The 14,045-nt window shown below is 40.1% G+C and overlaps 1 protein-coding gene across 1 annotated transcript in view; it reads left to right on the top strand.

Moving 5' to 3' along the window:
- Positions 1–3,361: 3,361 nt before the first annotated feature.
- The window catches only part of COP1 (COP1 E3 ubiquitin ligase), a 129,053-nt gene continuing 118,369 nt past the window's right edge, over positions 3,362–14,045 (top strand). The window contains exons 1-2 of the mRNA XM_072419732.1: positions 3,362–3,769; positions 12,530–12,589. Of these exons, the coding sequence (XP_072275833.1) occupies positions 3,492–3,769; positions 12,530–12,589 (338 nt within the window). The 5' untranslated portion in view covers positions 3,362–3,491. The remainder of the gene's footprint in view (positions 3,770–12,529; positions 12,590–14,045) is intronic.

Genomic DNA, 14,045 nt, shown 5'->3' with positions numbered 1-14,045 from the left:
TGGTCATGATTGTAGAAAAAAAAATTAAAAACCTAAGATTCGTCTGTATTTTTGTCATACTTGGTAGTATGACATACTTGGTAATTTCTGTCATTTCTTGGTCAGAAATTAATGCAAAGGAGACCAAGGGCACTCAGCAGTAAAAAAGCAAAGGCTTGAGTCTGTCAATACTTGTCTGTCGTAACGAAAATAAACTCTACTATGGGGGCTCAGAGTTTTGCCATATTGTGCAAGTATGTTTGCAAATTATAGTAGATTTACCTATCAAAGCAACCCATTTAAGTGCTGTGATAGCTGCATTGTCTCCCGCCACGTCATTGCTGTTGATGACATCCATGGCTGATCCTATCCCGGGGTCCGCATCTTCAGCCATCTTTTTTGGCAAGATCAGAATGACTTTATGAATAGGAGGTACTTTGTCTTAGTGTCCCAAGACGGTACACTGAGTTGTGCATAGGTCAGTGTTCAATTTTGGAAAAAGTACTGGCAAGCTGATTTAGTCATGGTCTCGTCTGTCATTATAAAAGTCTGTCTGTCATCCCTTTTTATGCCATTGGCATGCCCCCATTATTTATGACTTTATTTCATTTATAGAACGTCAACATGGATTGGACATAGCTAGCATAGTTTTCTGTGCCCCTCGTTTGTATCAGTGTCTGTATCCCCACTCAACAAACAGACAGCTTGACAGGAGAATTCTGCATAAAAAATTGAAGACGAATAAGACATAAAGGAAATAATTAACAATAATAATAATACCAATAATTTAATTGCTTCAGTGTTCTCCCCAGAATTTTTTTTCAGCCACGTGGGGGAAAACTGTAGCCGGTGGTAAAAAAAAGTGGGTGGGGCTAGACACAGCAAATTTAGAGCTCCTATATATTTATACCATAGGTATCCAGTAACCCCTGCTATTGTGTCAGTGTTCAACCTACCCCCTATACTTTGTTTTAACTTTCTAATGCCTGGCTTGTTAGAATGTACAATGTTTCCATTTTTTTGGATTATGCCCCAACAGTCCAGTGCTGTGTATTTTATTCCAACTCCTCAGTGTTCCTTGTTTTAATAGTGTTATCCCTTGTAGTAGTGTAATATTCACATTAGTGAATTAGTGTTGTTCTTGACTCATCTTTCCAATCTACCCTCATGTTAAAATGGAAAAGCAAAGACAATGTTTTGGCAAGCTATCAAACATGGTTAACGTCATAGACAAGTCCAGCTGAATGTGACTCACTACTTAGATATAGCATACCCTGGATAAATGAGAACCTTCACAGACACCTTGCTGGGATATATTCAAACCTCCAAATTTTACCTGTCTCTCTTGCAGCTTCTTAGTTCTCTTTTTGAGTGGATATTTACACCTTTATAAAATATTATTTAAAGATTAACTAGTGTTATTTTGCATTAACCCTTTATTTAAGCCATAAAATTATTTACTTTATTTTTAAATACTAATGATAAGGAAAAGTTGTCCAAAACAAGCATTTGTTTCCTAATCTTTGCATATTTCTCATGGTCAGAAATTGATGAGGCCTGGCAGGGCTGTGTCATTTGCCTACATCTGCCTGTCAGGACACATGAGCAGTTCAGAGAATACACATGGCAGGATTCCATGCTAAGATGAAGTATGGCATCATGTGCATATGCTGTGTAGTTACGTCATTCCAATAAAGAAGAGGAAAAACTAGAACATTGGGGGAAGATGACAGCAACGAGGGACACTGCAGCTGTTGAATCGCTGATGGGTGGCTCTTTGGCAGGTAAGTACCATAATGCACATGTGCAGCTCAGTGTAGAATGGTGGTAATAAAAGAACGCCTGCACGCATACGCCTAAGTCATGTCATCCTGGCCTGGCCAGTCAAGATGGCCAAAAATCCAATACCTGGAAGAGTAAAAGAAGAAGATGGCGTTGACAGAGCAGAGACGGGAGCGTAAATAAAACATTTTGATTAGGCAATAATTTTACAGTAGGGACATGGACATTGCTTGTACCGTCTGCAGGAAAAGGACCTGCCTAGTCGCAACTTTTTTATTATTATTATTGAATTATTATTGAATATTATTAAATCTTGCAGATCAGTCTATCCATTGGGAGGTTTCTTCCATCGGGTCCCGCGTCATCCCGGTATCCGTCTTCAGCTCGGTGCGGAGAGCGCACCAGGTGCCGCCATCTTCTGTTCTTCCGTGTTCATCTTCCTGTGTCACCCGATCACACACTGCTTTTTTAACCTTCTGAGCGGTAACCCTGAGTGGGGCTTGGGGTAAAAAAAAAAAAAACAACAACTGATAGTGGTAACCCCGAGCCACACTCGGGGTAGCTAAAACAATAAAGACTTACCTGGTACCATCAGCGTCCTGCCATCCTCTGGCCACGTCCTCTTAGTCTGATCTGTCCCCCGGCAAGTGCGCTAACGTTCTCCAGGAGTTCCAGGTGATGTCTGTGCGTGTGTTGGTGCATGTGGGAATTTCAAATTATTTTGTTTTGGATTCAGGTTTCAGTATTTTTGATTTATTTATGCACCCTTGTTCTAACAGATTTTTGTGTTTTTTATTTAAAGTTTAATATTGGATTTATTAAATATTGTACATATTTTTTTTTTTTAGGTGCAACACCAATTTTTTTTTTTAAAAAAGGGTGCAGCACCGCCCCCTAATTTAATGAATGGGAGCGCAAAGCCTCACGGGTTACCTACGTCACACATCCCAGGGGTCTCTTGGGTGCTCCTTCTGCGCATGTCCGAGCATCTCAGGCATGCGCAGAAGGAACCTTTTCGCGCAAATAGAAAAATTTACGGATCTCACGCATGCGCAGATGTGGCAAATATGTTTTCATCCTACATCACCCGATCTCGCGCCTGTGTTGGGTGATGTAGGATGAAGAACCTAAAAGAAGAGAAGATGGCGGCGCCCGGAGCGCCAGCTCCGGGACGACATGCGACCCAATGCAAGACACCTTGGGATACATCGGACTGCGGGATTGAAGGTGTTTTTTGTTTTTGTTGGCAGTTTTAAGTTTAGTTCCTTGCACTTGAAAGAAACACAAAAAGAATTTTGACCTAAAAGGCTTGTCTACCCTTCTATGTAAAGTAATGTTGAGTTTAGGTAAGGTTAAGGTTAGCAGTGCACATAAGCTCAGATGTACAGGACAGGAAAATGTATTGGGCTGGGATATTAAATGTAGCTGAACTGAACTCGTGCCCATGTCAGCTGTGTTGTGCCAGAGATCACCCAGCGGGTTACACTCCCTCTATGACCCCCTAGCCTGCACATTCATAGAGGCTGCTGAACTTTGCTAATTCTTCTATTTTGTCCCCAGCTGGGCACCGTAGTCTGAGCGGCGTGTGGGCGTGGCAGCCGTCTGGCGCCCTGTCACTAGTAGGACGCTTCCGGTGTCGGGCTGGAATTGGTTCTCTTGTTGACACTTTATTGTTCCACCTCCGGTTAACAGAAGAATGTACCAGGCCTAAACAGTTCTTAAGTTGGATCATGTCGTCCGGTCGGCAATCTCAGCAGCTCCCTGGACCGGGAGGTGGTACGGGCCCGTCTTCTTCTTCCTCTTCCCCATCTAGTTCCTCTTCACCCGGACCGCTGCGACAGGGATTTGTGGGGACCAGTCTGTCCAGGCTCGGGGTGCCAGGCGGTGGCAGCAGCACAGCGCTCGCAGGAAGGTCTGGCAGCACAGGACCGAGGAAGAGGCCTTTGCCTACCCCACTGGTGAACGGCCTCATGAATTCCTATGAGGATAAAAGCAACGACTTCGTGTGGTGAGAAGCCCGGACCAAGCTGGGGCTCTGTGTAAACTCTGTTAGGTGTCAGTGTGTCTGCCATACAACACCCAGCAGGGGGCAGTCCTGGGATAAACCCGTACACATAGCATACAGGTCATGTGACATATTGGTACCCCTTGGTTGTGGTAACAATACTCCCTCTAGTTGTTTTAGTACCCCAGTGGTGGCAATACATCACTTTTACCCGGGTGGTTATGGCAGTATATGAAAGTTCCGTTTGTGATTGCCTAGTGAAGGCTCAAGGAAGGGAAAGGTCTGTGGATACAGCTTGCTAGTATTGTTTCATTTGTAATGCAGTTCATGTGAATGGGAGCTTTTTTATTTCTTAAAATTAGGAACATTTGCCATGCTTGGCAAGTGTTTGTAGTTGGCCTCCATTGTACTGCCTTTAGAACAGTTCTCACTAGCAAGTTTTTCAGCTGCCGTTGGATTGCTTCTCCTAGCACTTGCTGGTATTGTGGCAGTGAATGACCAACATGTTGCTCACAGTGAATCTTCCTTCACAGAAGATTGTACAGCTTCCCACGCAGACTGGAATTTGTAGCTTAGTTAACCTCCCTGGCGGTAATCCAGAGTGTGGCTCGGGGTAAAAAAAAAAGCCTGCTGATAGCAGTAACACCAAGCCACACTCGGAATAGCTAAAAACATAAAAATTAAACACCTACCTGTTCCCATCGGTGTTCTCCAGTGTCATGCTGGTTGGATCCCACCCTCGGATCGCATCCTCTTCCTTCTATCTGTCTTCCAGGGAGTGCTCTGACGTTCTTCAGGAGTTGCCGGTGACGTCGGTTTGAGGGACTGTGGTGGGAAATTCAAATTATTTTGTATTGGATTCAATACAAATTAATCATTTATATTATATATTCTACTGTACAGTTATATTACAGGTTTCAGTATTTTTATGAACCCTTGTTTTAACAGATTTTTTTTATTTTTTTTTTTATTTAAAGTTTATTATTAAATATTGGACATTATAGGGTGAGTTAGGCCTAAGAATTATAGGCCTACAATGTAAAATAAAGTTGCATGAAAGACAATGTACCGCTTTTAGACATCCGGACAGAATTTAACCGCCCAGGAGGTTAAGACTATGGACAAATGCCCCTCCATATCTGAAAGTACCAGGTATGTCCCAAATTATCATCCTGGACCAGTGTTCTCCCCAATCCCTTTTAGCTGGGAGCACCACCCGGCACTTTTCAGTGACCACCTGGCTGGTTACTGATAAGTTGGGTCACAATAAAGGGGCACTGGATAGTTTGGGAATATTACAAAGACAATGGAAAAATGGGACATACTAATGGGGTGGGTATTAGAAAGTTAGAACAAAGTCTAGTGGGGAGGTAGAAAGCTGATAGAATTATAGGGCTCACTGGACTCGTATGTTCTCAACACTAAATTTGTCATGTTACCCCACCTGCTTTGTAACCCCCTGCCTACAGCTTCCCCCACCCAGCTTAAAAAAAAAAATACTCTGGAGAGCATTACAGGACATCTATCAGATTCCTTCGATTCCTTGTTAGACTAGTTCCAGCTTCAACAGAATGCAAAATCCAAAATTTGATCCAAATCCCCTTCTACTCCTCTATTCTCATTTGTTGCTTTTCCAACCTTTCATTAACAAACCCCATCATTTTTTACTGTCTATTACAGAGGTCGCCAACCGGTGGTCTGCAAGAAAATTTTGGTAGTCTGCGTCTCTGGCCAGTGCACCCCTGATCGGGGTGGGAAAAGGACCCCGCTGGAGGGTCGCCCCTGGCCAGAGCCGCTGACCACATCCCTAGTATAGTTCCCAGGCTCGGAGAAATGGGCTGGCTGTGTCTCTGGGTGGGCGGGGTTATGTCCTAATAATGTCACTCTGGAGGAGGTTTTTCCCCCTTGAGTGACACCCGGCTCCTCCGCGGGACCGACAAGGTCGTCCACCACTGGCCTATTACATTGGCTGAAAAGGAGGGGGATTTGCAACCTCTTCCTTGTTGAAACCTTTATCCAATTCTCTTACAAGACAGAACCCAACAGATTACAGAAAGTCATCCTCCTAACCTTCCATAATTTACCCAAAATCAGAGGAAGTGTTCAACTCTAGACATCAATGTCCTCTAATATGTTTAGAGAGTACCATAGACCAGCAGTCGCCAACATTTCAAACCTCACGGACCACTAAAGTCATAATTTTAAATCCCGCTGACCATTAATATCATTTTTTTTTTAAAAAGATAAATACATTTGTAAAATAATGATAAAAGAACTTCACTTTTATTATTCTGAAATGCACCTAATAAATATAAGAAAATTATTATAAGTAAGTTTAAATATTACAAAATAATTGTAGCTTATTTAGGTATTACACATTTTTAGTGTGATATTTGTTTCTGCTTGTTTAAAATAAGTTTACGGATTTTTGGCTTTGCTGCAAGATGGAGAGCTGTTTTTGTTTCAAGCCGAGACCAGAGTCTATAGTTTTAATTGCCATGACAGATGGAAATGTCTTTTCGCAGTGTCCAAATTTTTCTGCAGGCCACTGGTTAAGGACCACTACCATAGACTTTTAAGAGTTTTGGTTTGGACCTAATCCCTGTACAGACGTCAGATTTATTTCACTGCAAACCATTTTTATGATCATTTTCGGTGACCGGAGAGCGGACAAGTGTGTACACACAACATTTCTCTGTTCTATGGAGGGGAGAGGATGTGTGAGCGGCACCTTGCTTTGCAGAGCTCGTTTCTGCTTGGTCGTTTATCTACCAGAGCAGAATAATGAGCAGTGTTGGGCCACTGTACATTTGTTAAATTTTCACCTGAGATGATCATGACTTAAGTCTACACAATTTGATCGCTACATTGGTAAAGCAGCACGCTTGTACTCCTGTGGGTCTCAGGCCTCCATCTAAAGTAAAGGTTCATTCTACCTAATCAGTAGCAACCCCTGGGACAGAAAGAGCAAACCCTTATGGTATGAATGTTGATCGGCTAAAGCAGTGTTTCTCAACCTCTAACGTGAGGGAAATAACTTTCAGGTTTGCTGGTAACCAGTGCTAAATAAATACTATGCTCACAGTACATTAGTGTGGTTGTCAGTATGATAAATGCCTCTTATATTACTGGCCAGGGGAAGAATGTCACCCTTACACATAGCCAAAAAGATCATTAGTATCTATTTAAATTGAGAGAAACCCTTAATGAAAAACACTGACCTAATGGTTCTCTAAGCCACACCTTTGTGTAATATCCATGAAAGATATGACATTATTATAATTAATAAACAGGATTTATATAGCGCCAACATATTATGCAGCGCTGTACAATAAATAGGCGTTGCAAATGACGGACAGACACAGACAGTGACACAGGAGGAGAGAACCCTGCCCCGAAGAGCTTACAATCTAGCAGATAGGGGAAGTATCGCACAAAAGGAGGGGAGATATGGAGTGGTGGGTGAGTAGTGAGGGTTTGAAACAGAAGACGGGTAGACACGTTTGGAAAAAAATGGGTTTTGAGTGCTCTTTTAAATGAGCAGAAAGTAGGAGCAAGCCGAATAGGACGAGGAAGACCATTCCAGGGAGTTGGGGTAACCCTAGAAAAATCTTGAAGCCATGCGTGTGATGAGGTTATGAGTGAGGAAGTCATTAGTAGGTCTTTGGATATTCTGTAGAAAGGTTCTGCAGGCTTTTGTCTTGATCTTCAGTATATGATTTTTAAGTATCTCTCTCTAAGTATATCTTAGGTTGCCATTCTAAAGGTTTAGAGAAAATCACTGTAAGGCAAGTTTTCACAAATTTTCCAAGACAGCAGCCATATTCCCACTCAGTTTTTTTTTTTTCCATGTTGGTTGTTTGGCATTGTTTTTTTAACTAGCTTTTGTACTAGCTTTCTTGTTTAAGGTATAGACATTGGGCCTTATTTATTAAAGTTCTCCAAGGCTGCAGAAGATACATGTTAATCATTGAACCTGGGTGATCCAGTAAACCTGGAATGGATCTGGTCCAGGATTGAAAACATTTTCTAACAAATGGCAAATTACTTTTAGGAAATTTGTTCCATGTTTGCTGGATCACACAACTTCACTGATGAAAGTGTCTCCTCTCCAGTCTTGGAGAGCTTTATTAAATCAGGCACATTAACTTTTCAGGTAGTTGTCCTGGAAGTATTGTTGATCTGTGTCTAGATGTGGATTTGTTGGCTGTCATTGCTGAATAGAGTGGTAAGGCAGTATATAGCTCACCATATATGCTGTCTGGAATGGATTAGAATTAAAATAAACCTGTGTATTACTTTTTAGTTATTCCTGAGTCCTTGAAAATTGAAAATGTATCCATGCAAGCTGTGTGTGTGTGAAAATCCGTGCTCAACCCAGAAACTTTTTTAAGCTGGGTGAGAAGAAATTATAGGTGGGTGGCAGTCCCTGTATTGTGACCCAACTTATCGGTAACCACCCAAAAACAGCTGAGTTACTAGAAAAGTGCCAGGTATTGCACACAGCTAAAAGGGGCTGGGGGAGAACACTGGTAATTGAGGACTGCTGGTGGCAACTAGCCCTTCAGTAAAGTTTTGGCACTTTAAACCTGGTATTGGTAACTAGGCATGAGTGAGTGAGTTTTTAAAACTCGATCTCGCAGCGAATTCGGCCGTTCTCACTTACCAAAATTGTGAGCGAGAATGGCCAGTGAAAATTTGCTGATCAAGCTCAAATAAAAAAAAAAAAAAAAGATGATTGCGAGCTGCGCTGACCAATAAATGCAGCACCGGCTGCATTTGTTTATCAGCTCAGTATGTGACCCCCGGCACTAGAGGTTAAAAGGAAAGCTTTCCTCAGCCAGTCGGGGAGCACTAGAGGTTTTGAATGGGGATACTTGTCCCTATTCAACCTCTAGTGCCGGGGATCACAGACAGGATTCCCAGGGCTGCAAGAATGATTTCAGCTCTGGAAATCCACTAAGATCCTGGGGCACTGGAGGTTAATTAACCTCTAGTGCCCCGCGGATCGCAAACAAGAGGATTCCCAGGGAATCCTGTGAATCCTCTTATCATTTCCTCGATCTTCCAAAGGTTTTGCAAAATCGTTTCGCCGAAATTTGTCGAAGCCATCGGAAGTGCAAGAGGCATTCTCGCTCATCCCTATTGTGGTAACGCTTGGTTGTTTGGGCTTGTAGTTTTACTTTTACCAAGTTGGGTTTGGCCAGGCTGTTGCTTTAAATCTATGAATCTGCAAGCCATAGAAGACATTTTGGAGGTTTTATAATTCTAGAACACAGTCTTGCGGTCCTTGCAGGTATTTACCAGCATTTTAGACCCACGGTAAGGTGCAGTGTTCTGTCACATCCACTCCTATTCATGTAAAGCCGCCGCTGCGTCCCTATGCTAGCCAATAAAACCATATTGCTTGCAAACTTTACAGTACAACAAGCTAATTATGTGAGATAAAAAATTGTTAATTTTCTTCTTTTCCTTTCCTTTTAAAGTAGATTCTTATCAGAAATTCGATCAGTTTTTTTATTGCATGTTGTGGAAATGTATTCTTACTTCCTCTGGCTGTTGATTGCTGAAGATGCTGCTGCACAGATTAAACTTGGAGGGAGAATAAATTGGATAAGTTTTCCATCATGATCTATACATTTGTTAAAATTGTCATTGACATTTATATGATATTTGTTTGACAATAAGTTTTTTGGATCCCTCATCTTGTTTTGTAAGCTTTAATAGATGTGTGATGGGTATGCACAGGAGCAGATTGGACTTCCTATCCAGTAGCTTAAAAAATAACAAGACAAACAGGCTGCTTTCACTTGTTAGTGATGATTTTGAAAAATTATACATTACAAGTTGTTGTTAATGACCATTGTATCAACTTTACATAGAATTACATGTCTCTTTGGTGTTTTCAATGGTTTTTGTATTCTCCATTAATGTATCCAACTGTGATGTTACTATATTTAGCCAACAAAGCTGGCAATCAGCCTAAGTTATTGTGAAACACTTTAGAAGGTGTTTGGCAGGGTTTCTTTTTTGTTTTTAAAAAAGGATTCTGATACCAGGTTTTCTCCCCTCTCCTAATTTGATTTTTTTTTGTTCAGCTTTATATTCATAATATAGGAAAACTAGGTTTTTCTCCATCAAATGGTTTTGGGGCAGGTAGATCTGGTTCTAAGAAAACACCATTTACCTGGTTTCATTTGCTTGTTTTCAGCTTTTGGCTGTTGTTCTGTAGTATAGTTGCTTCTGATGATTGCTGTGCAATATGCAGATGTTGGTAATCCAGTGACCTTCTGAGGTCTCTCCTAGTGAAGTATGTTCATGATAGATTCACTGGCTCTAATATAGAAAGTGAACTTTCACTGTGTTAGGCCACATGCACAATGCTTGCAGGATGCACTGGGGAGGACATATGTCTATTCCTGGTTTTCTAAGCTCATAGACCAGTGCAGGTTGATGCCACCCCTTTGCTTATTCAAAATGAGCAATTTGTCAACTACCCCTATTCTTTCATGCTAGGCAGCCATGGATGAGAAATTGCTTGAAGCAGCCTTGCTTACTTCCTGGAGGAAGCAAAACCATACCACCCCCTGACAGTCCATGTAAATCCTCCATTCTGTCAGTTAACAGGTTAAGTTGTATCCACATGGATCTTTACTTTCCACATTTTACTCTTTTTGCTCCAGAAATCGTGTAATGATTACTGGTATAAAAGTTTTCTATTGGGATCTGTTGTTAAAACACTCAGTTCAGTTGTGCAATCTACTCTAATGGCTAGCCATGTGTGATTTCTCTTCCAAAAGCTAAATCACGTCACTGCCAGTATCAAATGTGATGCCATATGTATCAGTCACCCTTCCTGTGATCTCTGAAATATTATTTTGCCATAGATTGTTTGGATAGCTCCAAAAACAGCTTTTGTCTTGTTGAGACGGTTTTCTAGTTGTATAATATAGAAGTATAGTAGTTTGGTAATGTCTGCTTATGGTTTAAGTGAGCCACCAGGTTTTTGCCATAATGTGCAAGTATACACAGCTTAATGGCACATTATTATTACCTGGCATAAGGAACCTCACTAGTGCTGCAATGTCCACATTGCTGACTGTTGCAGGCACTTCCATCCTCTCCTCGTTTTCAAGCCTTTAGCCTTCTTTATGTCAAGGCTGGGATGACGTTGCTTCCATTAACTGGAGTTACTTTTCCTACATGCTGAGGCTGTGTAGCTGAGGCTTGGTAGCAAACAGAAAAGTGGCATTTTTTCAGTTTTTGTCTTCAGCATTATCATACATTTTCCGCACTCCCTTTTACCTGCAGGATGAGTACTGCAATACAAATTACCCCGGGTCTCCCTAGGTATAGACAGAGCTTGTAACAGTGCTCACTATATTCAGCAGCTTGATCATCTTTTCAACTCTCTTGACACACATCGAACTGTACTCCACCACCCCATCTTCCAGAAACTCCCAGATTTACTCCCCTCCTCTGCAGGGTTACCCTTCTGGCTTTTTGATGAGACTTAACCCTAAAAAGAAGAGATATATTTCCTGACCAGCACTCTTACCTGATCTCACTCTATTTATCAGGCCTCTTTGTGTGGTAAGGTCGTTGCCACTTGTAGTATCCCAACTTTCTCTGGAAACTTTGAAGCCACACTCTTACTTGCCCTGCACGATTACCTGTAATGCCACTATTGACAAAAAATATTTCTGAATACTGTTAACAGGTAACACATGTAAAAATATTTTTTTTTTTTTTTTAGTGGTAATCTGTAATGATTGCTAAGCTGTCTTTCAAAATGTTTAACTTTCAAGCAAAGTATAATTCTGTATTTAAAATACTCACCTTTTATTTGTTTACAAGTGTACCAATCTTTGTCATTTTTGCTGGACAGCTTGGTCTGTGAAAGGTAAAACAATACAAATATTTATGGAACCATGTTAACTGGATTAATTTCCATTTCCAAAATATTTTTGTCACACTAGTTTCCAATGTCACATCTCTATTTAGGTATAATGTAAACTCCCAAGTAATTCTTTTTGGTCAGTTGTACTTTTGCTTACTAGCAATCTGTTGAAGTTGAGGACTTCCCTGTCTTATCAACTAAAGGAATTGTGTTGATAAAATTCTAAAAAAAATAACCCCTCCTTTAAATGGATTTTGGAGCTTGTTCACAGTGATGGGTTGAATTACCTAGTAGCTTCCTGTGTTTTGCAAGTAGTGATGAGATATAAACTACTACTCTTGTTTTTCAGCCTTCTCCCAGTATGCCATAACAAATCTGCTACATTTCACTGCTAATATGATCAAACCGTATAGTTCTTCAAGGAAAAAAGTGGCTTCCATATTCTTTTCCAATATGACTGTCAATAAACACCCAAGTAAAATAACCGCACTCTTCTGGTTATTCTTTCTACCACAACTTTTTTTTTAATCAGCATAGAGCCTGGTGTATGCTCAGGTCATTTCCATAGAGATCACTGGCCTCCTTTTCATACTTGGCTGGTGCATTTGAAAGTGATTTGTCATCACCACTCTGTATTCCTTTTCTAAGTAAATGAACGTTTTTTTGTTCCATAATGCATCAATTGAAAAAAAAAAAGATAACATAACTCATTTAACATTAGGTTAAAATAATATATGAAAAGTTTATTCCTTTTTAGCTTAAAGCTGATTCAGGCCAATGTTACAATGAAAATGAGTAATTTGTATTGTTTAATATTCTAACTAGTATGAAAATTAAACATTAAAATCTGATTTGTCTTCCAGTCCCATTTGTTTTGATATGATTGAGGAGGCGTACATGACGAAGTGTGGACACAGCTTTTGGTAAGTTCTAAATTGTTTCAAAGATTATGCATCATCAGGGGTATTAGCCATCCTTTTTATATTCCCTTATCAATAAATTTATATATTCATATATATATATATATATATATATATATATATATATATATATATATATCACCTATTTAGGTCTGACATTCCCTCATACATTCCTTGGTGGTTAGGGTAATGTGTTTCAATAAAGTGAAAATATCTGCTTCATTGCTTGCTGTTCGTCTATTGACCACATTTTGTTGTTAAGAAATTGGTGGCATAGTGCAAGTTTATTGAACCTTTGCTCACAATGGTATTCTGAGCCAGAGTGTATTTATTTTGTCGTCTGTTAAGTCACTTTAATTTTTATTTTATTTTTTTTTTAAATCTAATTTGAATTTCTTAAGGTATCTTAAAAAACAAAAACAAATTGTTTGTTAAGGAGCAGGGCAGCATTCTAAAGAATGTGTTTTAGGATAATTTAAATGAAAAACACTGTGAAAAACTTAATGAATAAGAACTTTACAGGACACATCAAGGCCAGAATAGGCATATTGCTTTTCTGTTGTTTGTTTGTTTTTTTTTGTTTTTTGAAGACTATTGAACCAATTGACTGGATTGTTGGCTCCCACAGATAAATATTAGTCAGGTGCAGGTAAACCAATAACCAACATGTAGCCATATATTTCCACCAGAGGCTAGGCACATTTTTGGCACAAAGTTTACAGGGTTTCACCTGCCATGTTTCCACCTCTGCGCGGTCTAAATGACATGCTGGTTATTGGTTTACCTGTCACTGCCTCTTGTTTATCTGTGCAAGCTGATGATCCTTTCCATTAATTCAATATTTTTTTTATGTGGGGTTGTCAAGGTATCTTGATGTTTTGTCCTGGCAAAGCAACATCCTGAAGGAAGTTTGTACGTGAAACGCGTAGAGGTTAACAACCCCCTATCTATTCTACGGTCCTGCTGGTTGTATGATTCCCTTTAGTTGGGTTCTCTACTTTCTCTATGTATACTTAATGTTTCATTGTGTAATACACATCTGCTAATGTATACTATTTGTGATGTTGCTACTAATATTGTAAATAAAGATACTGTTTAGGAATACTTTTATGGATTGTTTGTTTCATGCGATGTTTATGGTAAGTGGAAGCATTTTTCCTTCCTGTGAGATAACTTCTATTGAACATCCCTTCAATTTAAAAAGAACCATTCTTCAGGACTTCTGTGTTTTTTTTTTTTTTTGTGTTTTTTTTTAAGTCGTACTCACTTTTCCTTGCTCTGGCACCACCATTCTCACCTAATCTTTTTCTTGGAGTCCGGTCTTTGCCCATCCTAGTTGGCTGGGCTGGGATAACGTAACTCCATTCATCCTTTGGGGCTGCATACCCAGCACATTCTGGCATCATATCTTTACCAACATTACAAGAAGATTGAACACAGGCAGGTAAGTATGTTTTAT

This window comes from Pyxicephalus adspersus, chromosome 8 (assembly GCF_032062135.1).
Source record: "Pyxicephalus adspersus chromosome 8, UCB_Pads_2.0, whole genome shotgun sequence".
Taxonomy (NCBI): Eukaryota; Metazoa; Chordata; class Amphibia; order Anura; family Pyxicephalidae; genus Pyxicephalus; species Pyxicephalus adspersus.
The sequence above is the reverse complement of the archived record's forward strand: the minus strand, read 5'-3'. Positions and strand labels throughout refer to the sequence as shown.